Source organism: Glycine soja, chromosome 8, assembly GCF_004193775.1.
Source record: "Glycine soja cultivar W05 chromosome 8, ASM419377v2, whole genome shotgun sequence".
Lineage (NCBI taxonomy): Eukaryota > Viridiplantae > Streptophyta > Magnoliopsida > Fabales > Fabaceae > Glycine > Glycine soja.
Genome location: NC_041009.1, coordinates 47,668,365 through 47,694,001, shown reverse-complemented (window position 1 = coordinate 47,694,001; position 25,637 = coordinate 47,668,365). Strand labels below are relative to the sequence as shown.

The 25,637-nt window shown below is 30.6% G+C and overlaps 2 protein-coding genes across 2 annotated transcripts; both read right to left on the bottom strand.

The window, feature by feature from the left end:
* Positions 1 to 2,591: 2,591 nt before the first annotated feature.
* On the bottom strand, positions 2,592 to 4,266 carry LOC114422020 (galactolipase DONGLE, chloroplastic-like). Its single transcript, XM_028388191.1, has one exon. It carries the CDS (start codon positions 4,210 to 4,212, stop codon positions 2,743 to 2,745), a length of 1,470 nt encoding a protein of 489 aa, XP_028243992.1. The 5' UTR covers positions 4,213 to 4,266; the 3' UTR covers positions 2,592 to 2,742.
* Positions 4,267 to 15,468: 11,202 nt separating this feature from the next.
* On the bottom strand, positions 15,469 to 18,632 carry LOC114423820 (vesicle transport protein GOT1-like). Its single transcript, XM_028390718.1, has 7 exons — positions 18,528 to 18,632; positions 18,347 to 18,391; positions 18,164 to 18,255; positions 18,000 to 18,080; positions 17,053 to 17,150; positions 16,898 to 16,971; positions 15,469 to 15,947 (listed from the first exon to the last, which is right to left on the bottom strand). Exons 2-7 carry the CDS (start codon positions 18,372 to 18,374, stop codon positions 15,940 to 15,942), a joined length of 381 nt encoding a protein of 126 aa, XP_028246519.1. The 5' UTR covers positions 18,375 to 18,391; positions 18,528 to 18,632; the 3' UTR covers positions 15,469 to 15,939.
* Between the last annotated feature and the right edge of the window lie 7,005 nt (positions 18,633 to 25,637).

Sequence of the window (25,637 nt, the reverse complement as noted above, 5' to 3'; positions counted from 1 at the left end):
TTGATTAGGAGATTTTATAAATTTGGGAGAAAATTTTTTTGGCATTCATTTGGAGATTAAGTATGCAGTTCAGATCGAGACCTAGGCCTGCATTTAGACGAGGAACTTCTGGATCAAACAAGAAAGCAAGTTATATAGCTGTAGTCCTGAAATAATTCTACGTTACTTACATGTAATTGATAGGATTATTTTACGAAAAACACGTACACAAAATTCAAGCATGTACGATAATTATTAACTACACTCTAATTAAGAGGGCAGATCCTTCAAACAAAGAAAATCCCTTGTGGAAATTTCAGTGCCACATGCGACTGAACTTTGGAAAGATTAAGGTTCATTTTACCTTCAGATATCATATAATCAATAACCGAATGGGTAATATCTGGGAACTATGTGGAGCTTGAGTGATCTCGAATAGGATATATCTTGTTCAAAGGATCTTAGATAGCATCAAAATATAAATTTATCGCCCAAAAAAATTGCTTAATTAGAACTTTACAAGCTTCTTGATTCTTTCCAGGCCATGATTATATATAGTAAAATTTAAAAAAGGAAAATAAAATTAAAATTAAAGTTACGAGAAATAAATAAGAACAAGTGTATGAAACAAAAAAGCAAATAACAAACACCAGCAACTAGTACATACGGCTAGTAATGATTTTTAAACATCTCAATTTTTTAAACATCCCATAACACTTTTCATTTATTTTTATCATTATTTTTCTATCATATCACATCATTTAATTTGCATTTTCAAGAATCACATCTCCAGTATTATTATGTTTAGGAATACTAGCTATTCTCATGAGCATATTTGGTTGATATTTAGTAATTAAAGAAAAACAAAAATAAAATATAATAAAAGAAAAAAAAAGTGAAAGAAGAAATGTGAAAAATTAAAGTAGGAATTAATAGATGGTTATTGTATAAAATAACTTCTATTTTCATGTCAATAATAAAAAAAAGACTCATCCTTCTCCTTGAAAATAAGAAACAACATAATTATGATTTTTTTTTAAAATCTAAAAAGAAGATTTTTATTAAATGGTACCAGAAGCACCTTAGTAAGTTACAGAAAGAGATACACAAAGGTTAATTAATATTAGATACCGATGCTAGATGCTAATATCTATTAACCACTGTCATAAAAGCTACTCACTCTCAACCAATATCAACGACTGTCCTAGCTAGCTCAAATGTACTATCACCTGCCACTTTTACAAATGTCAACCTTATAAATTACAAATTGAAGAATTTCCTGCCTATACATGAATCCGTACAAATAACACCGTCTTCCTTTGCACTTGAACATTTACCCCTGTCTATGTATTATTTTAGTTTCTAGATGATTGTGTATTATTTTAGTTTCTAAATGCAATCATCAGGGCACACGAACCACTGGTCATATGAGTAATCAAAAGACAATTATGAGTAATTGATATTCCTGAAAATCAACAATTACATGGAATTAATGTTTTTTTCTAAAACTTATACCATCAAACATGGATCGAATGTAAAATTTTAAAACTCACTCTTTCGAGAATCTTTCTTGATATCTAGAAATAAACATAGCCTAGAATAACATCTGAGTATCTAAAAATCATTTTTGATACACAGAAGAACTTAAAGCAGTGGTAAATTACGACTTTGAACGTGTCACAGCCAATTCCTCTAGCGAAGTATGATCTTTTGGTGATTGGAAGTATTTGTCTAATCGTCCCTCTAATATATCAAAGAGAAAAAGAGGTTAGAAGGAGATCGTGGTTTTTTTTTTTAAAAAAAAAATCTACAAAACTCATATCATTGAAATGTAAGATCAATTTAACAGAAAATGAAATCTAAAGGAAAAAACATATTTTAAAGAATAAAGTGATATATGAGACCTTTAGTTAACAAGTGTCATCTTTTTATTTTAAAAAATTAATATAACAAATGTTAATAAATTTAAAGTTTAAATTTTAATTATTTTATTTTTGGACCAATATGTTGAAATGGTACCCGAAGTACCTGAGAATACACTTACATATGATAAAATCCAGATGCTAGCAACAGGGTTAAACTGTATTAATACCCAGCTAGATATAAATATTGCTTAACCCCACAGTTACCACACACAACAGGATAAAAACCAAATCTATAATTGTTCTAGACATTCCCAACCATCTAAATATCCCACCTCACATAAATGATAAAACTAAGAGTATTAAGCTTTACATATAGTATCCGCTTTCCACTGCACTACTCGTTCCCTGCACACCAAACCGACACATCGAGAGAACATACTTTGATCATTGAGTATAATATTCGAGCCAAAACAAACTCAATATCCCACTCGCGGTTTCTTGTTTATCCAACTGGAATTAGTTGATGCCCTAACTGTTATCTTCATATGCCCTGATTAAACAACATATATAGGAGAAAGATTTTCAGTTCACCATCCCGTTCTCCTTGCTCCATGTGTGGTGAGGTAAAAAAATGAGTGAACTGCAGAGAGCTGAGTTATTGCAAATTCAGTGTTAAAAAAATGGAAGCTGCATATTATTCACTATATATACGTTGCAAGTTATAAACATGGATTTGAAAGCTTCATCAATTTACAAGGATTTACATACATATATAGACCTCAGCAGTCTGCACTCTTCATTTTACAATTTCTAGCTATAGCTAATTCCTTTCTACTTGTAAAACTATATATTAATCAGTTATCTACTTTAATTTCATTACTTAATTACAAGATACTACTTACAACAACAAAAAAACCAAGCCAAAAAGCAATTCATCGCTCCAAGAACACAATATGTCCCTTGAGACTGAATTCAGCAAATCATGGTAGTTGTATGCAGTTAAGAATCCGGGCAAAGTTTTCATGGTTTGCGAGTTGAAGAGCAACTCTGTTGCTTTCTCCAACAAAGAATTTACTCCATCTCCATCCCTTTTGCGCTTATTTGGACGCCTGAGAAGGGAAATATAGGTATCCAAGTCATGAACGCAAGAAGGGTTTTGCACGTTGAAGAAATCAAGCATTAGTTCAACCCCCACATGAGCATAACACGAGCAACTCCAAGGGAACTCGTACCTACCACCCAACAAAACCCTAAAATTCTCGTTGAACACAACGCCGGGTAGTTTCGTGATGGGGTCATTAACATTCGCTATTCGTAGCACTTTGACACCCAACTCCTCACAGCGGTGCTTGAATTCGGAGTTACCAACTCTTGGTCCCCCAAATGAGAACACAGTAACGGGCACCTCAGTGCTGCCACTCTTTTTGTTCAATCCAAGCTCGGCTATGTCATAGGCAAGCAAGATGGCCAAAGCACTTCCCATGCTGTGACCAGCCAAAGATATGCTAAGGTTGTCGTTCTCCCCTTTGTACCTGTTCATCAACCTTGACACCTCAGAGAGAAGCTGTTCCCTGCAACTCTCGAGTCCAAACTTGGAAGCTGAGCTTTCATCTGAGGTGTAAAGAGAGAGAAACCCTGACTCCACCTTCACTTGAGGTTGTGGATTATAGGGATCAAGCATGGCCGGTGTCAATGAACTCATCAGGTTCGAAATCCATTCTTGATTGGTAACTGTTCCGCGGAAAGTTACCAATATGTCTCTCCTGCCAAGTCTCTTGACAGCTTCATCTGATGACACAGCCACGTAACCAATCCACCGACCAGAAGAAGAAGAGTTAGTGATGTTGGGGAGGTTTATGTTTATGTCAGGTGTGGCATAGATGTACTTAGTGATGTTGTAGCCAGAGTTTGACATTCCCACCTCACTCAGCATCCTCTTCTTCCCGTACTTGCAGTTCAAGTATCGTTTGGAGTTGGGGTCGAGATCAAAGGCCTTGTATGAGGCGGTTACAAACTCGCCATAGCGAATGATCTCTTGGCGGAGAAGAGGGTGCAAAGGCTCCAAAAGGTTTTCCCAGTTGTTGCACCCTTGAACCTCTCTCCAGAAATTGGAAAGAGTACTAGTGTGTGTGGGCTTTGTAGTTATTGTTTTGGAAAGAGTACTAGTGTGTGCATGGCTGGAATTGGAGGTGCTGGTGATTCCTAGTATGGAACTCGTAGCAGCAATTGAGTGGCTAAGGGGAGACAAGTCATGTTTCTTTTTCATGGGAAGTGAAACCTGCCCAAAGGGGAGAGACTTTGTTTGCGAGAATGTGATGTGATTATTGTTGGTTCTGCTGCTGGGTATTGGGTGTGTGACAGAAGCCATTAAAGGAAGGAGAAGAACAATAAGTGTGTGTGAGTGAGAGAGAGAGAGAGAGAGAGAGGCTTCTTCGTGGATCAAAGGAAAGACATACAGTGTAGTTTTAAATGAAGAAGTGGAGAAGGGAATTGTGCGTGATAGGAGACCAAAAAGGCATGTTAGGCGAGGATTTGACCGAGACTTCAAAATTCGTATTTTTCGTTGAGTTTCTATTGTTTATATGGTCGGTTAGACATTATGTCACGAGTTGTTTCCCATTTTTTCTTTTTGTTTTCTGTTGCGGCTGGGCTGAGTGGAGTGAAAATTAAGAGAGAGTACTTTAATTAATACTAACACGATCATGTGGACCCTGTATTTTTTTTCTCTTGATTGAGGTTGACTTCAACTCTATATGCCAAAGAAACAGTTTTCATTCCTCTACCACGAGTGATCAAATATATTGAAAATTATTTCTGTAGTAATTAATGAAACCGATATCTATCGCAGCTGCAACCTTATTCATATTTCATACTGTCCTCTGACTTTCTTATAAATGAACTATGATTTTTTCTCTATATTAATTAAGGATACATTGATGAGGGTGTGTGTACATATTTGGTAAGCTAAGAGAAAAAATTTCATGTTTGAAAATTGTGATTTTTTAGAATAAAAAATTTCTGATAATTATAACATTCATCTACTTCAACCACCTAGCTAACATGTATTATTTTGTTATCCCTCTCTATCACGTTAAATCAGATACTTACATTTCTTTCTCTTTTATATCTTTTTTTTTAAAATCTTGTTCAGTGTCGACACAGATTTGTGGTGTCTACAAACCATTAATTTTGTTTTATCTAAGGGTCAAGATCTTGTTATTTGCTTTTAATTTACAAGCAAGTTTAAGGACATGTGGTTACTGTTTTACAGAAATCATATGGTTGTACAAAATGTTCGGTACGCGTATATATATCTTTTTCATATTAGGTTTAGGAAAGTCATCAATAAATTTTGATTCCATCAAATTTCATTTTCAGTGTGTATGTCAATTTTTAGTTTTAGGCTGCATGGCATTCCTGTTAGATATTATGTTCATGATGTTTGATATTCCTATGCCTAATTTCTAAACCAAAAATTACATCTTATTTATTAGGGGGAAAAGGAACAATTAAATTTTTTTAAAAAATGCGTTTAAGCATTAGAGATTTATTTCTTAAAAGTGTAGTAACCTGATATATATAAAATAATTTAAATCGTCATTAAATAATAATTATTAAAAAAATTAATCATCTTACCATAATAAATTTTAATTGAAAGACTGTATAAAACTTTTTACACTATCCCTATATAATTTTTTTTCTCATTAATTATTAGGCATAGAGTATATGTATCCGGAGTATATATCTTTTTCCTATATTTGTTTCATAGATGAACAAAAAGTTATAAGAGTAGCAGTTGGAAAGTTCCCAGTCTACTAATTTGCTACTACCAACATAAGAGTGTCTTTTGCAGTTTTAATTTGTATTAGTTAGCCGGGATTTAGGTTTATTTGATTAATGAGAACGAAGGATGTGCGTTAGGATTTTATTTTATTTTTCTTAGGTGTATAATAGAGAGTCTCTTTGTAAAAAATTGATGTAGTGTGTATATTTAGGAATAAAATTGCCTGAACCATTTGTTGGGGACTTGTGACCTAACTTGCATTGAGTCAAGGTTAGATTAAGCTTATTTATCAAACATACAAATCACACAATCATGAACAGCCAAATTTTGATAATGAGCATGCATGATAAAGAACTTCAATTAATATTTATTAATTCAATTGAACTTTAATTTGTTGGTTAATATATGGGATTTAAACTTCTTATATTAACGTTTATGCTTGTTTTTTTTTTAAAAAAAATAAAATCCGGTTGCATTATTTGCAATCTCAAAAATTAGTATCCTATAATATAAAATCTGTTAAAGGAAAAAAATAATTTTATTAAATTAGGCATAAGTTTCCTCCGCAAACCCAAAAGTAATAATGCACATAAACAGTGCATAGAACTTACATGTGCAGCAGCCCATTTATGAAATATGTTCAGCTTGTAAAGTTGTAATCAATTTCAAGATTAGTTCTCATTTTAACCGATATAGATACGTACTTAATTGTCTCTGGGCAAGGATTGGGGGCGATTGCAAATTGTGGATAGTAAATGGCACAAGATGATATATTAAATAATTAAGCTTTTAGAGAAGCAGCACCGACAATTTTATTTGGGTACCCCTGAAGTATTGGGTATTTATTTCAGGGCAATTCAGACGAGTGGCAGTTGTTGTTTGACGCATGCTTGTGATTGGGTTTGGACAAACTAATGAGAATAGGAAAACAGAAGCATATCACACGTACCGTACAATGAACTTTCAACACGGACACGGTGCTATTATTATGCCATATATGGTGACGACTTTAATTTGAAGTCAGCTTATATATAACTTACGTGGCTCTATCCAGTGAAACCTTTTGGTCTTATGATCTATCTATCTCACACACATTTAAATGCTTCACACTTAGATCGTTCAGTGTCTATATATGGTTCTCTCTCATAATAATATCAATACTAAAAGGTTAGCTAGCTCAGTGTGGCGAGCATGCATGTGTGCCCCTTCACTGCGGCAGTGTGGCATCATTCACTTTTGCGGATAATTCTTTTCAAAGTGGTCGTCAACTTTTGACTCCCACCCACCAGCTATATATCAATGTACCAAATAATTTTGTAACCTGAAAAAACACAGCTTCAATAAAACTGTAAATCATCTAATAATATATATTCATTACTACATTAGTGTTGTACTATATAAACTAATTAGTTCGTTCACAATATAAAATGTGGCATATTTGATGAAATGATGATAGATGACCAATGCCTGAGTACTCTCAATTACAACCTTTTTCATGGCGCGCGCGTAAAACACACAGTTTGTTTTTTTGGCTCTCATGATGTTATCTCATTTGAATGGAAAATTCTATTGATGCTTATATACAATCTTTATAACCTGAAATGATTGGGAAATAAATTAAACATCCTAGCTCTTTACCGAAACATCTTTGTAGTTTTTCCAACCCATGCCTTCGAGGAACATATATCCTAATTAACTTGACAAAACTTGTCTACGGATAAGTTGTTGTCTTCTTTACAACATAATTAACATGCAGTTGTTCATACTACAATCAATCTTCTCAACCCCAACCCTAAGTACAGCTTTCACGTCAATCCTGTTGGTATATAGCGATTTTCAAGTAAGCATTATTTTGTTGATGTCAACAAGCATTTGTGCAAATAAGGCAATACACTTTTGAGGAACATGTTAGTTAGATCTAGCTATCACAAGCTTAACACATAATGCCTTCTCATGTTAAGCTTTAGATAGGATCACACCTATTGATATGGTTGCTCTCTGGTAACAAATAACACATCAATTCACATAGAAACTCTCACAAATATACCTAAATCACTTTCAGCTAAAACCTAATCTACGATAAAGAGCACAATGCAACAAGAGTATAACCAACAAACAAAAAGCTAAAACCAAATGTAAATACACACAATGGGGACCTGGAAAAAGACAAAGAATGAGAGAGAGAGAGAGAATTACTTGGAATTGGTGTTACTGTCAATGATAATTTTGGCAACAAATAGAAGAAGGGGAGAGAAAGTGAGAAATGCGACGAGGAAATTTTTTTAAGCACATATGACTCAAACTTAGTGACGGTTTGACAAACCTTATAAGGTGACACAAAATTAATTTGTATTAATCATATAGTTGGAGTAGACGAGAAAAAAAAATATTAGGTGATCCTGAATCACCACTTAATCTTTAGTTTTGACTAATATCAACATGATATGTAATTAAGTGTTGTTAATTTTTTTAATCTTAATTTTAAAAACTTAACATGTCACATAAAGATTGGTTAAAGCTCTAAACAGATGATAATCTAGGATTAACTAATAATATCTTGAGATTAGTGTAAAAGATTGATGTGTTAACTTAAAAGAAACTATTACATTTAGAAAATAGTGTCATTATGGTCAACCTCTCATTTCTTTTACATTGAGATAAAAAAAAATCATTTCTTTTACATTGAGATAAAAAAAAAAAATTGAGACTGAGGTTGTGTCGAATTAGATTTGGTGTCTTGACTTACGCTAACATTTTGATTTTATTTCACACATTTCTTGAAATGATTTTACTGTAATTTTGTAGAATAAGCTGTGTAACATCATTATTCACTAGAGTAGGAGAAAATAATAATTTACCCAAAGACTTGTTTTTTGATAAATTAAAATAGTCTAATAATATGAGAAGTATCCTTAATACGAACTTTTTTTTTTTTAGATTCATCCTAATTCGAACTCCATTCCTGGTGTATATGCAAGAAACTTTTGGTTTTTGATATCAAACTCTGGTTTTCTTTGAATCCATATAAAAGTAAACTCACCGAAGCAATAATTTTTTTCCCTCTAATCAGTATCTTTCTTTTATTAAAATTGGTATATTTAATTAGTATATCTTCAATTTTGTGTACATATAGTCAGCTTTAATTCATGCAAGCACCGAAATATATATATTAATATTAATTAGCTTTGACGGGGACATGGTTGGTTTAAGAATGTTCTACATATCTTAGATTTCTTTTCCAAAATGCAAAGAAGAGAAACTACAATCAAATTAAAATGGTACACTGTCATCATTCATCGCTTTCAAAACTAGTCTGTTGTCATTTATGAATATTAGCTTTATTCAACTTGCTACTGACTAGTAAAATTTTGCAAACTAAAAGAACGGAGTATCCATTAATTATTCAATTCCTCCAATACTAGCATACCCAGTTTTGGCAGCCATGTCTCATGTCACTAGACTCACTATAGCTACTAACTTCCTTTTATTAATGGTAATCCGAGACGATTCTAAGATATCCAACACTTTGAATTGAAAGTCAATGGGCTCGCAACCAACTTTTTGCATGCCTCCCACGATTGCATGCATGAACAACACTTTCTTACTTTACATTGCAAGTAGATTCATATTCTTTTACATTCATCCTCTTTGAAAGCTTTATATACATATCTAATTAATATATAACACATGTTATGGCATAAGATTAGATCGAGAATATTTAGAGCTACATTATAATTAAATAATCGTTTAAATAAAAATAGGTTGTAAAGTTGTTAAAAGGAAGTCGATTTTATGACCATGGAAAGCAGCCCGATAGAAAGAATCTAATTAATTATATTGACAAATACTAATACTAATCAAAGTTATATGGAACTAATTAAGAAAATAATATTTAAAAATCATAAAAAAAATTATTTATTATGTCAAAAATATAATGCTTAATATTTATTTTATCAAGCAATAACTAACATTATATTAACTTAATATTCTCTTAACCTATGCCTTAAACCTGTTATTATGATTTGATTCTTTAATATTTACAATATTCCATCAAAACAAAAGGCACAACAACATCAAGAGTTATTGTTGACTTTTTTTTAGTACTACACCTCAATATAACTAAATTTAGTTTTAATTTTCTAAAAATATATATTGTTGATTTATTTCTCATAATTTTTTTTACAGATATATAGTCTCTATAAGTTATTATCAAATAATTTTGTAATACGTACATATTCCACTTTCTCTCGCATGCGTGCTCCTTCTTTCTTACACTCGAACCAATTATCTAATTCTGTAAAATGGTATCAGAGCTCTTCCGCATCTATTTATGAAGATCATTCACAGACGATTTCTTCTTAAAAGTTCATTCATGGCAAATCAGTTAATATATCATCATCTAACAAATTCATATATCAAATCCCTATTGAATGAAAGTAATTATTATCATTCTTTGTCCAGATCAAAGAAAATGGTCTTGCTCTCCAAATAACAAGTCGAGGTTCATCCATCCATGCATGGTAGTCTATACGTACACCACAACCTTAGATCCAATGCATGAAGCATGCATGGTAGAGGCGCAATATACATATATAACATACTATGGTATATAGTTTCATGGTTTACATGCACGATCAATTTCTCTTAACTAATTTCTATAGCCAAATTTTATAGAAATCTGCAAACAGATAGACTTCAAAATGTCTGAATTGTAGCCGAAACTATAGTCGCTTTGGGAAAAGCTTGAAAGTTAGACAGGTAGGTCCTTATAGGGTTCTTTAAAAGCATCATAACTACAGGCAGATGCGTAGGCTATTCTTTAAGAGGCTAAACGTGAAATAGGTTTGAATTTTTTATTATTAATCTATCTAGCTAGGACGTACATAATTTGGTAATAATATTTAGGATTTTAACTTCTAATTATAACAAGCTAATAATGTACCAATTTATTCTTCAAATGATTTTTTTCCTACTTTTTTTTACTCATATTTTTCCTACTTAAAAATTTGGAAAATAGAGTTTATAAATAAGAGAAGATCTAACATCAATAGTAAAAGACCAATAAGATCGTATAATACACAGCAATTTATGTGCATGTGTGAAAGAGAGCTAGAGTATTTTGATGCGAAGAATTAATATCTTGACTATCTAATTATTTATATAGTCAACACTATTTTTTTTATTAAAATATACCCTCAATATATAGAGAGAGTCATATATACTAAGAATTTAAATATAGTGTAATTTTATACTAACAAATTTATGGAAATATCATTATCAAATTTTGTTGTAACTATAATTTTTAAGGATAATGTATAATATATAAATCTATATTTATTTATATATTGTGACAGCAAATAAGAAGTTTATTATAATTATATTCTTCAAGCGGAATTGGACTTTTATTAATCTCTTAGTTAAGATCTTGAGTTTAAATTTTATAGATGAAAAACTTAATTATGAGAAGAGATCTCATTCATACCAATAACATGGTGAGAAGAAGAAGAAAAACACTATAAAAACAAAAGTCCATTTAGCGACTGCAATTTTGTGTCTGCAAGTATCAATTGCAAATAGAAAAGATGGAGATTCAGCAATGGAATTAGCACCGATAATTATATATAATATTTTGCTACCGAGGTTTGCAGTTGCTAATGTTGTTTAATTTTTGGCGACTCATATATTGGGTCACTAAAGTTGTAAAACAATCATTCACCATTAAATATTAGAGTAGACAGTCAAATTCGTTTTAAAAGTTTGATGCAGTAATAAATTGATTCTTAAAAGATATACAATATAAATTTAGTCTCATGAAAATAGTGGGATAAATTACTTATGTCATTAAATTTAAAAATTATTTTGTTATTAAGTTATAATGTTTAAAAATAATTTAATAATATATTATATTTATCGAAGAAAAATTTGATATTAAATTTTCTACGGACTAATTTGTTGCAATTTTTATATATTTATAAACTAAAATTTAATTTTTATCCTTCATGAGCCAATTTGATTTAAATCCCTAATCTTTAAAAAGTACTTGTGTAGAGGCCATTGCATCCGTAATCTTTAAAAATGATAATTGATTTAAATCCAATGATTACTAGTGTGAGTACAAAATTAAATGTGAGTATTAAAATCGTCATTCATGCAAATGTAAGTTTGAATTAGAGTTTTTTATTATTAAGAAACTAATTTAAATGCATTGACAATATAAATTTGAAAGATTTTATATTGTCATCTTATATATAATAAGTTTAATTTTTTCTATAATAATTACTAAAAAAATATATCTAATATAATTTTTAATTATTTGTTAATATTGTAAAAATATTTATACAAACAATGCATCAAAAAATAACTTTTTTAATTAAATTCGGATGTAAGTATAGTTCGTAACCATTTTCATTTTCACTGACCGCTCTGCTCCGTCCATATGGCAGGTAGCATGGGCCTGTGACGCGTGGCCCAAGTCCCATGTGAATATGGCATATTTTGAAATTTTTAACGTAATCGTGGACTGACAGAAAAATTGAACTTTTTACCATAATGAATTAAAGCAAAGAGAAAGCATGTACTAATTGAAACTAATAAACATTATGAACAAAAAAAAAAAAAAGAAGAAGAAGAAACTAGTTTACACTTTTTTTGACGAAAGACATCCTGTTTATAGTGACCTTCCACGTTTGTCATTTGCTTCAGCTTTTTGGTTCCTTGGTCGCAAGAAGAAGCTGAAGACATACTATTTAATTGGTTTACGTGACACTACACAGTTTCAGTACTCCGTGGCCAAAAGTCACAAGTTATTGGTACTTGAGCATCTCATTGTCAATAGTAAACTAATTTCGTTCTCATTGATAACACTTTCTGAAATGATTTTAATCTCACAAAAAGGACATAAAATTTTTAATACACACATGGCTTCGTGACGACCACCATAGTCTTGAAGAAGAAAAAATAACCTTGTGTATTTTTTTCGCTAATATGAAATCAAATGCCCTAAACCACATTTTTTTTCTCCAACTATTTCATGTCCTGTAGCGTTGAAAGCAACTTTATCTTGTAAGGCAGCAAAGCATTACTCGAAAAGTAGATTCCCTTGGGTAAATATAATAAGAAAAATAGTAATGCAAAATAATGAAAATATAGTAATATACGGAGGTGCAAGCTTACATGTTTTTGTATATATGTTTCCAGTTATTTTAAGTAAAATTTAAATACTACATGTGAAACAGGAAATGCCAATGTTGACACAGAATTAAATTTGTGACAACAATTATGATATGTCTCCAAAAATAGGTACATGATGCGAATCTGACAAATGCCATCCGTATGATGTTTTGAACATAAGTGGGGGTTATTGAAAATGGAATGTAGCGTATAACTGTATTGTGCAATAAACTTAAAAGTGTGTCGGATACCAAAACCAAGGGTTCCGTAAAAATCGGAGAAGATGACATACAAAACTTACCCCAGGAAGTTAGTGTAGTCAGTTCAAGTGTGAATGACAAAATTCGAGCAATGGAGAGAGATTGAGACACGATGAATGTTAGAGTGAAGTTAAATTTTCAACCAGTGATTGATTAATTGGTTGGTTGGTTGGTATGGTATTTGCATGGAAGTTTACTCGAGTTACAACAAAAAAGCGTTACAAAATCAAATCTAATTTCGAACAAATGGTTTTGTATTGCGTGCTATGGTTATGTACCACCTGATTTTATGAATATTTCTAAAAGAAACCTTTTAGTTATTGTTAAAAGTAATAAGGCTCTTATATTCACACGAATAGAATTTCTAGGTAATGTACACTACCAAAAAAATGTCATTAATTTATAGGTAAAAGGTATTAAATATTAAAAAGTATTTATTTGAATTCAAATGTAGCTATGACTTTTTAAACTTATTTTTTTTATAAAAAAATATTTCTTAATAAAATAAGTAATTTTCTACTTTTTTATGTATTTGTTTAAACGTTTTTTTTTTTAAAAAAAACAGTTTTTTTTATATAAAAAAAACAAATCAATCCGCTTCTTACAAACATACTTTTAATAAAACAATATTTTTTAAGATTCAATAAATTGACCCAATATCTTATTAATAGTATTACAAAATGTCTACCATTTTAACTTACACATATCAACATTATATATATTTTAGTTCCTTACACTCTGTCTATCTCTCTACATTCTGCTTTTCTACTTATATTTTAGTCCCTTACACTATTGTTTCAAAGCACAGGAACTGTGTTCTAGCTAGTTTAGTTTATTTTTAAAAAGAAATCTCACTTGTGCAATAATTTGTATACCAAAAAGATAAAGAAAGAAAAATAATACCTCCGAACTCAAATATAGACAAAATTACTTAATTTCACAATAATTACGGAAATTTCATATATAAAATAAATATATTTTGTAAACTACCCTTAATCATATTTATTTGAGATAATGCTCACATTTTAGTTAACTTAAGTGTATTTTTGGAATAATCACATGAAAAATAAGTTTGAATTTGTGTGTCTGTGTGTAACGCCCTCAATTTGATTTTAATCTTTTTGAATTCAATTGCTTGGTACCAAAATCAACATGGATTATAAGCTAATAATAGGTTTGATTCTCTAAGAAACATTTTGAAAAAATCCCGTTTAGTTGTTTGTTTGTGATAGGATCGGAGAATGTGACAAACTAGGTGTTGTACTTCAGTTTTGTGTTTGGGTTCTTTGATTTGAAGACACCATGCATGCTGTTTTCCATCTTAAAGATTAAAAATAAGGTCTGATTTTCAATTGGGTGCCCATGCCAGCACATGATGTCTCTTAATAGTCCATTTTAGATTTAAATGTACACAAAAGAAAAGATAAAATGTGAAATGATGTTATCCATTAAACAAAGATGACAGAAAATAAGTTAAGGTGGTTTGATCATGAAAAAAAAATCATTAGAGATTATTTAAAAGAATAGATTATATAATTTTTAGCCTAAAAAAAAAAGAAAAGAGACCAAAAATGTTGAAAAAATCATCAAGAGAGATTTTGAACTTAATATTTCTTAAACTTACATTTTAAGAGCGATGAATAATACTATATGATTTATTTAGTCAATCTCATCTAGTGGGACAAGATTTTGTTGTTGTATACATTAATATCTCCCAATAAATTACTGTAATTTATCATGCGATTCTATGTAGTTCCCCATTAACATTCATCAACAATTATGAAGTTTTCTGTAAATAAGAAACTATGAAGTTTTAAAAGATGTCAAATTTTCCTAATACTTGGAAGTATAAATCTAATTTCATGTGAAATGCCAAATTCATTTTAGTAATACACGAATACCATGCTTTTTTTTTATGATTAAACAGGAATAAACGCCGGAAAACAACAGAATTACATTTGATTTAGAGCCATAGAGGCATTACAAATCAGCATGTCCTCCATAAAACTTGAAGGGTAATAAAAAAGAATACAAAATCATGGTCAGTAGATAGACCAAACTTTGCAAAAGAATCAGAATCGGATTCCATGATTACATTACTAAAGCCTACGCAGACCATAGATGAGAGCCCACAACTCACTCTTGAAGATATTATCAACTTGAAGGGATCTTGCAAACCCCATGATGGTTGGAGATGAACCCCCCGCACGCCGTCAAACCAGAAAATCTACTATAACCAATCCCTCTTGCGGTTGTCTCAGCCCAAAGCACAAATACCATGTTAAATAGCGTGGTCGGGTCTAAGCCTCTACGGTCTGAATCTTTGTTGGAAAATGTGATTCACATTTTTTAAATCTTTTTATGGATCAATAATTAAAATAGAAAGGCTCCATTCATGAAAACTTGAAGACATAAAAACCCAAGTCATTTCTCCACATTTTTTTTATAGCATAAAGTTTAATTCCAACACTAACACTAATAACCCGTGAATCTTTCATAAACCAAAAACATACAAAAAGAATTTCAACATCCTTTGGCGAGGTCTTGACAATGACAAGGCGCATAAAGCCGAAGGTTAATATATGTTCAGTCTGACATCAGTAGCAAGCCCTCATGCTATCAGACAACTGAACAGCATAACCAGCTTGTATTCTTGTTTACATTTAAAGCAACAAAATATGGCTACCAAGTACCAACTCTTCTACATAAATAACATGCTGCGATACTTCTCACTAAAGGAAGCTAATCTGCCTGATGCAAACTCTTGGAAAAACTAGCTTAACATTGCATTCATGCACAAGTCATTGGAAAAATTACCAATACAATCGAAACCCATGATTAGCCATATACTAAGGCATCAGTTAAATCCCTTCTGTGACAATCAAGGAGCTGAAAAGTAGTAGAAACAAAGATTAAGCACTATCCAAATCACCATAAATGATTGTAGCTAATCTTACACATTCAACAAAAAGTGAGGGTGGGTGTTGCAAAGAGAAAAAAGGAGAAAGATAGACATGCATGCTTTACAAAGGCCCTGCTTCCTTACTGCCCATAGGCCTGAAACTTCTGACTACCCCTCTCCTCTTTCTCTACACACATACACATACTAAGTTTCTCTCAGAATTGAATTAAATCGAAATAAATGGATTGTGAATTGATATAGGCACATTTATAGGACCACCATTCTTTATTTGAAATAGTAGTCAGAAGTCATCATAAAACTATAATATCTGGGTTAAATTGTAATTTTGGTCTCCCTGTTTTCCAAATCCATGATTTTGGTTCCCTTGATATTTAATTGTAACATTTGGTTCCCAAAGTTTTCTAAATTAGCAATTTTGGTTTCCCTGGTAGATTATTAACTAATAATTGTGATTATTAGAGATATTAAATTAATTATAAATTAAATAAAAAAATATTAATCATTAAAGCTATTAACCCTAATGTGGTATTGTTGTCGGTGGAGTTGTGTGCGGCAGGAAAGGTGGAAGAGGTGTCTGCGGAGAAGAGGAGGAGCACTGCATTGTGGAGAACTAGGATTATTAATAATTTTTTAATAATTATTGGTTTTAATTAATTTATAATTAACTCAATTGCTCAATTAATTGGAATTATTTGTTAATAATCCATCAGCAGGACCAAAATCACCAATTTATAAAACTAGGGGACCTAACGTTACAATTAAAATTCAAGGGACCAAAATCATGGATTTGAGAAACTAGGAGGACCAAATTCTAATTTAACCTAATAACTATATTTAATAGAATTAACATTTTTACACATGTAATTTTCATCCAAATATATTTGTCTTGAGAATGAATTTTCACAAGAAAACTTACGAGAGATAAACTGTATAATCCATCCAACAACAGGGATATGATAGAGGAACACTTTGATAGATGACCAAAATCCACTGCAACCAAAAGCATAAATGATAAAGTGTAGAATAAGTTTTGTAGTCTCATAGAGTTCAAGAAGGATGTCATCAACTAACCTGAAGAGAAAAACACAACTGTATATTTCAAGTATTATACCAACAATTGGCCACCTCACACAAATGAAAAAGAGACCTAGTAGAAATGATGCAGAACCCTGCAAAAAAGGCAAAGCAAGCTAGTTATCTCCATATAGAATGTTTCATTATTGATTCATAAAGTATTTCGAAATTCTATATAGGTGGATAAAGACACCAAAGAACTAAGGTTAAGATATGATGTAGTAGTAGAAGAACAAAGGACGAAAGATACAACAGACTGGCATCCATTCAAATAGAACATTTGCGGGGCTTAATGTTCATCGCAGAAAGAGATGCTGGAAATCCAAAGCAAATAATTCCTTAATTCATCAGGGTTAGTACTTAGAGTAAGACAGATTAGTGACCTAAACCTAACAGAATCCTGATTTTAGTAAGAATTATTGGTTTCTAAAGACAATTGGCACTGGGGAAAATCTCATACAGACAAGTAGACAAGCAGGAACTGACTGGGACAAAATCCAATTTCTCTGCTCCAAACTATCATTGAAACAAGCAGAAAATAATACGTTGCAAATAAACTGTGAACAAGCCTCTCAATCAATGAGGCATCAGGAAAATTGGAAATTTTAAGGGTTATGTATGTCAAAAATAAATTTGAGATACTCCATATATCAAAACTAGCACATGCATTTTCTTGGAGTGCTGGAAGGAAAGTTCTGATTATTCTGAACATAATTTAAAATTTGATGACAGATATTTTCCATTATGCAGTGTTTGTACAGCAATTTTACTAGGGTGTCAGCTATCAAACAGATAATTGGATTGGTTATCTGTTACATGACAGGCAAAGCAATCTATCTAGTATAGCCGATCCACGATCAGCATTCAATTTAAGGAATGAAAATTCTGCTCTCTGATTTAATGCAAACAATTTTTGCAATGAAGAGGGAGGGAGAGAAGAGTGCCTTAAAGTTTGCTCTATTTGTGAAGAGTGCCCACGTGGAACGCCAACCAAGCAAAATGGCTACCCCTGCCAAGGAAAAAATCTGATACCAAAACCGAAATTAGGGTTATAGCAACCTCAATTGAATTCGAAATAAAAAATTTAGATTGAAGAAGTAAGGCTCACATTTCCCAGAGCAAGCAAACCACGGTCAAAGAAAAGAATTATGCCAAGAAATGCGAAAAATATGCCGAAACCAATTAGGCCTATGCCAATCTCTGTCCAAGTTCAGACACACGCAGTGTCAAACACTTAAATTAGAATAAACAATAAAGAGAACGCAGTGGCATTGCTATGCTTCTTACTTACTCTTTATCTCAGTTATCTCATAGGCCATAATTGATTAGTCAAAAACTGCACCATAATTGACAAGAAATGGAGAGTAATCAGATCATGAATTAAGATACACTGCCCCTAACCCTAATTCCTACGACTAACTTTAAATACCAACCAAAAAATGAGTAATAACTTCAAGTTTTGGAAAATTCACCTCTAATAAGATGAGTTGATGCAGAAGAAGGAAGAGGATATTTGATGCTGAATTGCTGATGCTGTGTTTTTTGTTTTTTAATCTAAGTTTTGTACTTGCTATGACAGGCCTCTATGTTTTGGTCTCGTGGGCTCTAGCCCAAACAAACAAATAATAATGTTGGGAGGTTGCTTTCAACATACAAAGAAAAAAAATACATTAAAGGAAAATTGGACACATAGGTTGAGTTTGTAAAACCATCTATAATGTATAGTTATTTCTCATAGTTTCATAGGTCTTATAATTTCATATAGATTTAAGTATTTTAAATAAAAATTCACTTCAATACTAAGATTGTTAAAATAAGAACTTAAATTAATTTTATGATTCTTACGATGTTTAAAAATATATTATTTATGATATAATATTATTAAGCAATGATGCTTATATAAACAACTCGGCACCATACACTTCAATGGAAAAAAAGAACTTAAGCAACATTGCTTAAAGTTAAATAACTCATGTAAACATCCTATTGGAGATGCTTCAAGTTAAAAGTAACTAATAAGAGAATTACTTCCATGTTTATGTCTAGGATTAAGTGTTTTTTTCCGTTAAAAGAGTTTCTAACATGTATCTAAACATGCACATAATTATTAAGACACATTTCTACCATATTAAGAATTAATTCTTAATGTAAAATAAACAAATTTTTAGTGGTAAAAAACCATAATAATTATTTTTTACTCCAAGTACATGAATGAGGCTTTCAGCAGTTCAGAACCTATTGTCATTCTATAGAAATTATAAGAGAAACACAAAATTCTTGCAGTTATCATGGGATACAAATTTTGAAGCATCTCAAACAAAGTGAAGAGAAGTTTGCATCAGAGGAGGATCGCACACCAGATAAGATTTTAAAAGAGTTTTTCAATTAGGAGCAGTTCGTGTCTTGGCTGTTAGAATTAATGATAGAGACCTTCCTTTACAATAGGAATGGTTGGTTGTTAGTACTCTCGAGTCTCGTCAAGTTTGGGCAACTTAAAAAGATTCTTTGCTTCATAAACAAGGGCCAAGATAGAATGGGAACATATAGTAGACAAAAGAAAGAGATAATTGTGTGAAGTTGCAAAATGATTTGAGAATACATTCAATGGAATCGAACTCTTATGAAGTAAGCAATTCACTCTAGCTAGAGAGTATTAAAATATTAATCATTTATTTTTTTAATTAACAATTAAGATTACTTATTTTATTCCTACTCACTTTAGAAAAATAAATTCTCATTCAATCATAGATATAATTGAACAATGCCAATTGCAGTCTATTTCAGCTAGTAGACATCATAAGAGTTAGAATAAACTAATGGAATATTGAAAGAGTTTAATTTAATTGATTAAGTAGGGTGAGTTATTATAAACTCTTTCATATTTATGTTAGGTATAAAAAAAGTAACTATTGGAATTGAAATTAACTAAAAATTGCTTGTTCTTCTTCTCTAGCATTATAATCTTTTATCTTTTTTATTTATTACTTTGATGTCTTATGCATCATTATTTCTTTCTATTTTTCAACAAGGGAATAATTGAAAATTTAATAACTAATGCTATCTTAGAATTTAATTTTGAAATAATGAATCAACAAATTAATATTTAAAAAAATAAAAATTTAAGGAAATTAAAAGAAAAAGAAAAGCTATATAAATTTGGACTAAAATGCAAAGAATCACTTTTAAATATAAGTTGTTGAACAGTTTTGTCAGTGCTTCAAAGTTCAAGCATATCATCAAAACGAATTCTTATACTTCATTTAAATTAATTTTATAGAATCTTTATATACATACATAAAAATATCAATATACACTGATATGCATCATTTGATGATTTTTGACAGTCGATCGTGTCGGTGTAGCTGGAGATCAGGGAAGAGTAAGCACACGATACCATACACAAAATGTGTATATATGAAGAAAGAAACACAAAATTTAATTAGCTTTCAACTAGCCGTTAGTAGCTGTGTGGTTATATTCTCCTCTCCAAAGTGTAATATGCCATGTAATTGTACATCTATAAACTTGTATGAATGACTTAAAATACTAAAACTTGTCGAACTTTTTGCATGATGTGTGGCTGCTGATCCGAATTTGTCCCCCCTTGATCGCTAATCACGTGCTAAAGTGTTTGCGTTTTATTGGAAATTTTTTAGATGATCAACTGAATGATCATACTATATAATGTTTATAGTCATTACAACCTACTGTACCACGTGAAATAAACAATTATCTTTTTGTAATTAATTAATATAAATGGAATATATACTTGCCTGTTTGAATTGGTTTAAATGGAGAAAATGTTTTTTTATAATTTTTTTTTAAAATAGTTTATTTTATATACAAAAGTTAATTTAGATATTTTAGAAGATTTAAAAGTGTTTGTATAGTTTGGATTTAAAAGTTGTAGCAGATAAAAGAAATTTTTTAATGCTTGAAAATTCAGAAGTAGGTTTTATTTTATTGAAATGCAAATAATTATTTGTGCAAATTTTAAACTATAAGATACAATTTATAGTGATAACCAAATGATGTTGTTCATTCTTTTGTTAGAGGAGCCACATCTCATCCTAGACTCAAACTTTATTACCATATTTCAACATGTATTTTCTATACTATCATCAATAAATTGATGTGATTCGGCCAGTTTTTGTCAAAAAAAAAAGTTGTATTGATCGGTAAAATATTTTATTAGTTATTTATTTTTAAAATTAAGCAAAATTAATTTTGATATCATTGATTTTCAATTATTAAATTAATTTAAATGTGTTGTGTTAAGAATATGTGTTTTTGTTGAAAAATTTGTTAATATTAAGACAAATAGGATCCACATGGAGTTAGTTTTTAGCTTAAAAGTTGAGAATTATTTATATATCCTAATATGAGTAGTAGGTCAAATCCTCACATATATATATAAGAGAATCACACTTTGTTTTAAAACCTTAAAATTAAAATTTATAGATTTTTTTCTCACTTATATGGTGCTCAATTTTTTATTTTTCTCGATATAAAACTTCACGTTAACCTTGTACTCCGACTCCGACTTAATGTCTTCTTTTTATATGATTTCCTAACCCGTCTTTAATATTTTTTTGGTTATAAATTAATATCCCTTATAGGCAGCTTATTAATTTTAATTGTCTATGCAAGCCACAACACACATGCTGGCTGCAGGTTCGAGGGGATATTTTGCTGTTATTGATCATTAACTTAATGTTTGTTGTATGCTAAACTGAGGAATAACATAACAAAAAGACAAAGAGAACCCTAGAGTATTAGATAACTTTTCTTGAAAGTATACCATTGGGCAGATATTTGTTATTCAAACAAGAAATATGCACAGCACACGGTGCACGCATATGTTTACTCCCTTACGGTACACAATTGGCAAATCATATCCTATCCAGATAGTAAGTGGATATTTGTCCTTTACCTACACATTGGGGATATTATTTATCTGTTATTTATCTATTTTTTCTTAATTTGTAAGAAACCGAATCGTATTAAAAATTGGTAATGAATCATAATTCCCTTGTCTCCATTGAATATGGTTTAGCAAATTCTAATTGAATTTATGACCTAATGAAAATTTAAATTATCAAACCCGAGAAATCAATTTTAGAATTTCAAAATTCACCATTTTTTTTACAATTTCAAAAATGGGTTTTAGTATATATAATTTGGTCAAAATATTGAATTAATATCATAAAGCGTAGGTAAATTGATAATGCGAACTATCATGTGGCTCAAAGAGTCTAGGAATTAACAAATTGACAACTGATCATAATAGAAAGGGAAAATCAACATGCTGCCTTTTGAAGAGATTGACGATGCCAGTCAAGTTCTTAAAATCATGGTATATATAATACTAGAAATTTTGATTCACAAAAGATTAGACTTTCATTTTTCAACTGCATGATGTAGATAAAGCTGAAGACCTAAACAATTAACGTGATTCGCGTGATTTTCTCTTTGGGTAGAGAACGCGTAACGTTAAACTGTCTCTACAAGTTGAACAAAACATTGCTTGCATAATGCAAATAAGTGAAGACTTGAATTTTGGAGCACCCACTTTTGGTTTTCCCTATTAACCTATTTTAATTATTGTGAGTGATTTATTTGATAATATTCATTTTATTGTTCTATGGTTAGACTTTTTGCTTCCTATGATGAGTTTTGAAAAGAAATAAAAAATGAAAAACATTATCAGCACGGAAACTTCTAGTGAGTAGCGATCGTTTAGATAAAGTATTTCTTCAGTTTTTGATAAAATATTAAGTATGCATTTGCATTTCAAATGCGAACGTGAGAACGAGATGGAGCTGTAGACTGTAGTTTAATGGAGAGGATCCTCAATCATAAGTAATTATATTCATAAGATGAGCGTGGGCACATGGGAGTTTGGCATAATTTGTGGTGTTGAAAATATGAACATCACTACGTGGGAATTCAACATGGAGGCAGAGAAAGAATATTCAAATATTAATCTAATTGATGATTTATTCCTTTTTTCGACACATCAGATCATGACCAGAAAAATTAAAATTAATTTTCGTCATATGATTTTATTTTATTTTTCCTTTTCAGTGCATATTCCTTTTTTTTTCATATACTATCTTTTGAAACTAGCTAATATAAGAATACAAAATTTAAGAAAAAAAAATCAATATAAGACAACTCAGGTGAGTATCAATTATCAACTAGTAGCTGGCATAAGGCAATATATATGAATATATATTATGCTATTAATTGCATCTCTTGATATTATATAATTCAAGTTAAATCTCAAATTATCAATAAAATTAACATTAACTCTTGGTCAGTATCCGAACTGGTCCAGTTAATCTTAGCATCTTCGTTTTCATGTGCTCGAGATTGGAGGACAATGTAAGTTTCAGGTTGGATCCTCGTTTCTGTACAATTATGATGGCTCCATTAAGAGTGAATCACGGTGAAATCCGATCACATACAACAACACCTCCAAAGTGCTAAGGGGAGGCGCATCACTTCACGATAGCAGAGATTAAAGAGATGGACATAATACACATTTGAATGCTCTACCTAGGACGTCGTCTCAAACGTTAGAGAAAATTTGTACAAGAACATAAATAAAAACATAAATGAAACCGTACATTTAACAAATAAAGTGATGTAATGTAACTATATTAACTAGAAATATCTAAAGATTAAATTTTCACGATTTAAAATAAAAACTTATAAAATTATAAATTATTGAGTGTTTTCTAGAATATACCATTTTTTTAATGAAAAATGTTGTTATTAATTAGCTTATTAGTTTTTATTAATAAAATAATTTAAACTCACGATCTCATCTTCATTTTTCTTCTTTTATTATCAAATTAATCTTATATCTCTTAATACGCATTTTATTTCACTCTAGAAATCCAGTCAATTCAATAATTGTCCTTGTTTATGACCCAACCAAACCTAGTTTGTGATTCACAACTCGATCCACGATGTTCAACTTTTAGCTTTTGCCTAATTTTTTTAGTATGTTTACCTTTTTAAAAATATGAAATTAATTTTTCAATTACAGTCTACAAAGACTAGATCTAATTAATATAAGTGACATTTTCAAAACCTAAACTTAATTTTCTCTGAAAACGCAATTTACTTAATACTAGCATACCAATTCTTATATATTAGTTGTCAAAGCCCATTTTTTAGTTTATCATAGTGTCTCCTTTATGCACTTCACTTCAGAATATTATGGCAAAATAGAAAATAATATCTTAATATATATTGAAACATAATGATTGACGTACTTTGCAATAATTATGATAAAGTTGGAATAGTTATTAAAGTTTACTTAATGAAGTTAATGTATACCTATCTAATTACCATATTAATTAGCTAGGATTTTGGGAGTATTTACGAAATATTTTAACTTGGCAGACAATTGTTTTACATATAAAAATACATATACTATGGTCAAAAAATAAAAATGCCTAGTATGTGTAAAACAAAATATGCTCTTGCAGTAAAAAAAAAAAATGCTCTTATTTTCTCAAATGTAAATTCTATGATAAATTTCGAAGTTTTTTGCCTGGCAAATTCTGGATCATATACGCTAGAGCGATATGCTTATCTCCAATTAATTCACGCCCGTTTCTCATCAAACTGTAGTCATTACAGATCAGTGGGTTATTTAAAGTCTTCATTTTCTTTTTCGCAAAGCATTCAAAGTCTTCATAATTGTAATAACCTTTTACTAGTAGTACACCTAAAGCTGAGAATTTTGGAACAATATTGGTAAATGGAGTGGTCCTCTGAATGACTTTAACATAATTAGCTCCTCTGTAAGGCAAACTCGTTCTTTGACTTTCTCTAATTTTATCCTATAATATGTAGATCCTATATTACATTATAAGCATAACAAAAAAGGCCACAGCTACACCCCATACACGTCTGTGGCACTATCACATCCTTCTCTCTTTCTATCTTAATTAATACCTGCACCGATCTATTCTGACTATCGAATTTAATTATGGAACTAAATTAAGAACATTGTCCAAATCAAAAATAATGATCAAAATGGCTTATTTTTCCATCAACAACAATCATCACAAATTCGATGAAACATTATCTAGACTTAAATTGAGAGACGTAGTATTACACGGCATTGACTGCCATTAAGAATAAAAGAAAGAGGATGAAAGGAAAGCACTGGCTAACATGGTTCTTAATTAGAATATGCATGGTAATTAATAGTAGCTAGATGCACATGGGGACATATGCAAATTAATTTGAATTGTAAGTCACTTAAAGTAAAACTTTAGGTTAAATGAATAAAACAATTATTATTTCATACACATGTGAAAAAGTAAGATTTTCTTGTTACAAAATGTGAAATAAGATTAATGATATAATGGAGAGAGAGAAACAGAAATATTATATAAATTGCTGTACAATTTTATTAGATGAGTATACTTAATTTCTAATTTCATTCCATTCCGTGTGTATATACGGTTCATTTTGAAATAGTTCCGTCCGTTTTTTTACAAAGCCGACACTCAATTATTAAGTGCTATATATACAATGCGCAAATAAAACTATTTCAG

Excerpts from the sequence above, each read along its gene's own strand:
- LOC114422020 (XM_028388191.1), bottom strand. The coding sequence starts at position 4,212 with ATGGCTTCTGTCACACACCCAATACCCAGCAGCAGAACCAACAATAAT.
- LOC114423820 (XM_028390718.1), bottom strand. The coding sequence starts at position 18,374 with ATGGCCTATGAGATAACTGAGATAAAGA. Across the intron at positions 17,151-17,999 it reads CAAATAGAGCAAACTTTAAG|GGTTCTGCATCATTTCTACT; the intron begins GCACTCTTCTCT and ends CCTTTTTTGCAG. Across the intron at positions 16,972-17,052 it reads AGTTGTGTTTTTCTCTTCAG|TGGATTTTGGTCATCTATCA; the intron begins GTTAGTTGATGA and ends TTTTGGTTGCAG.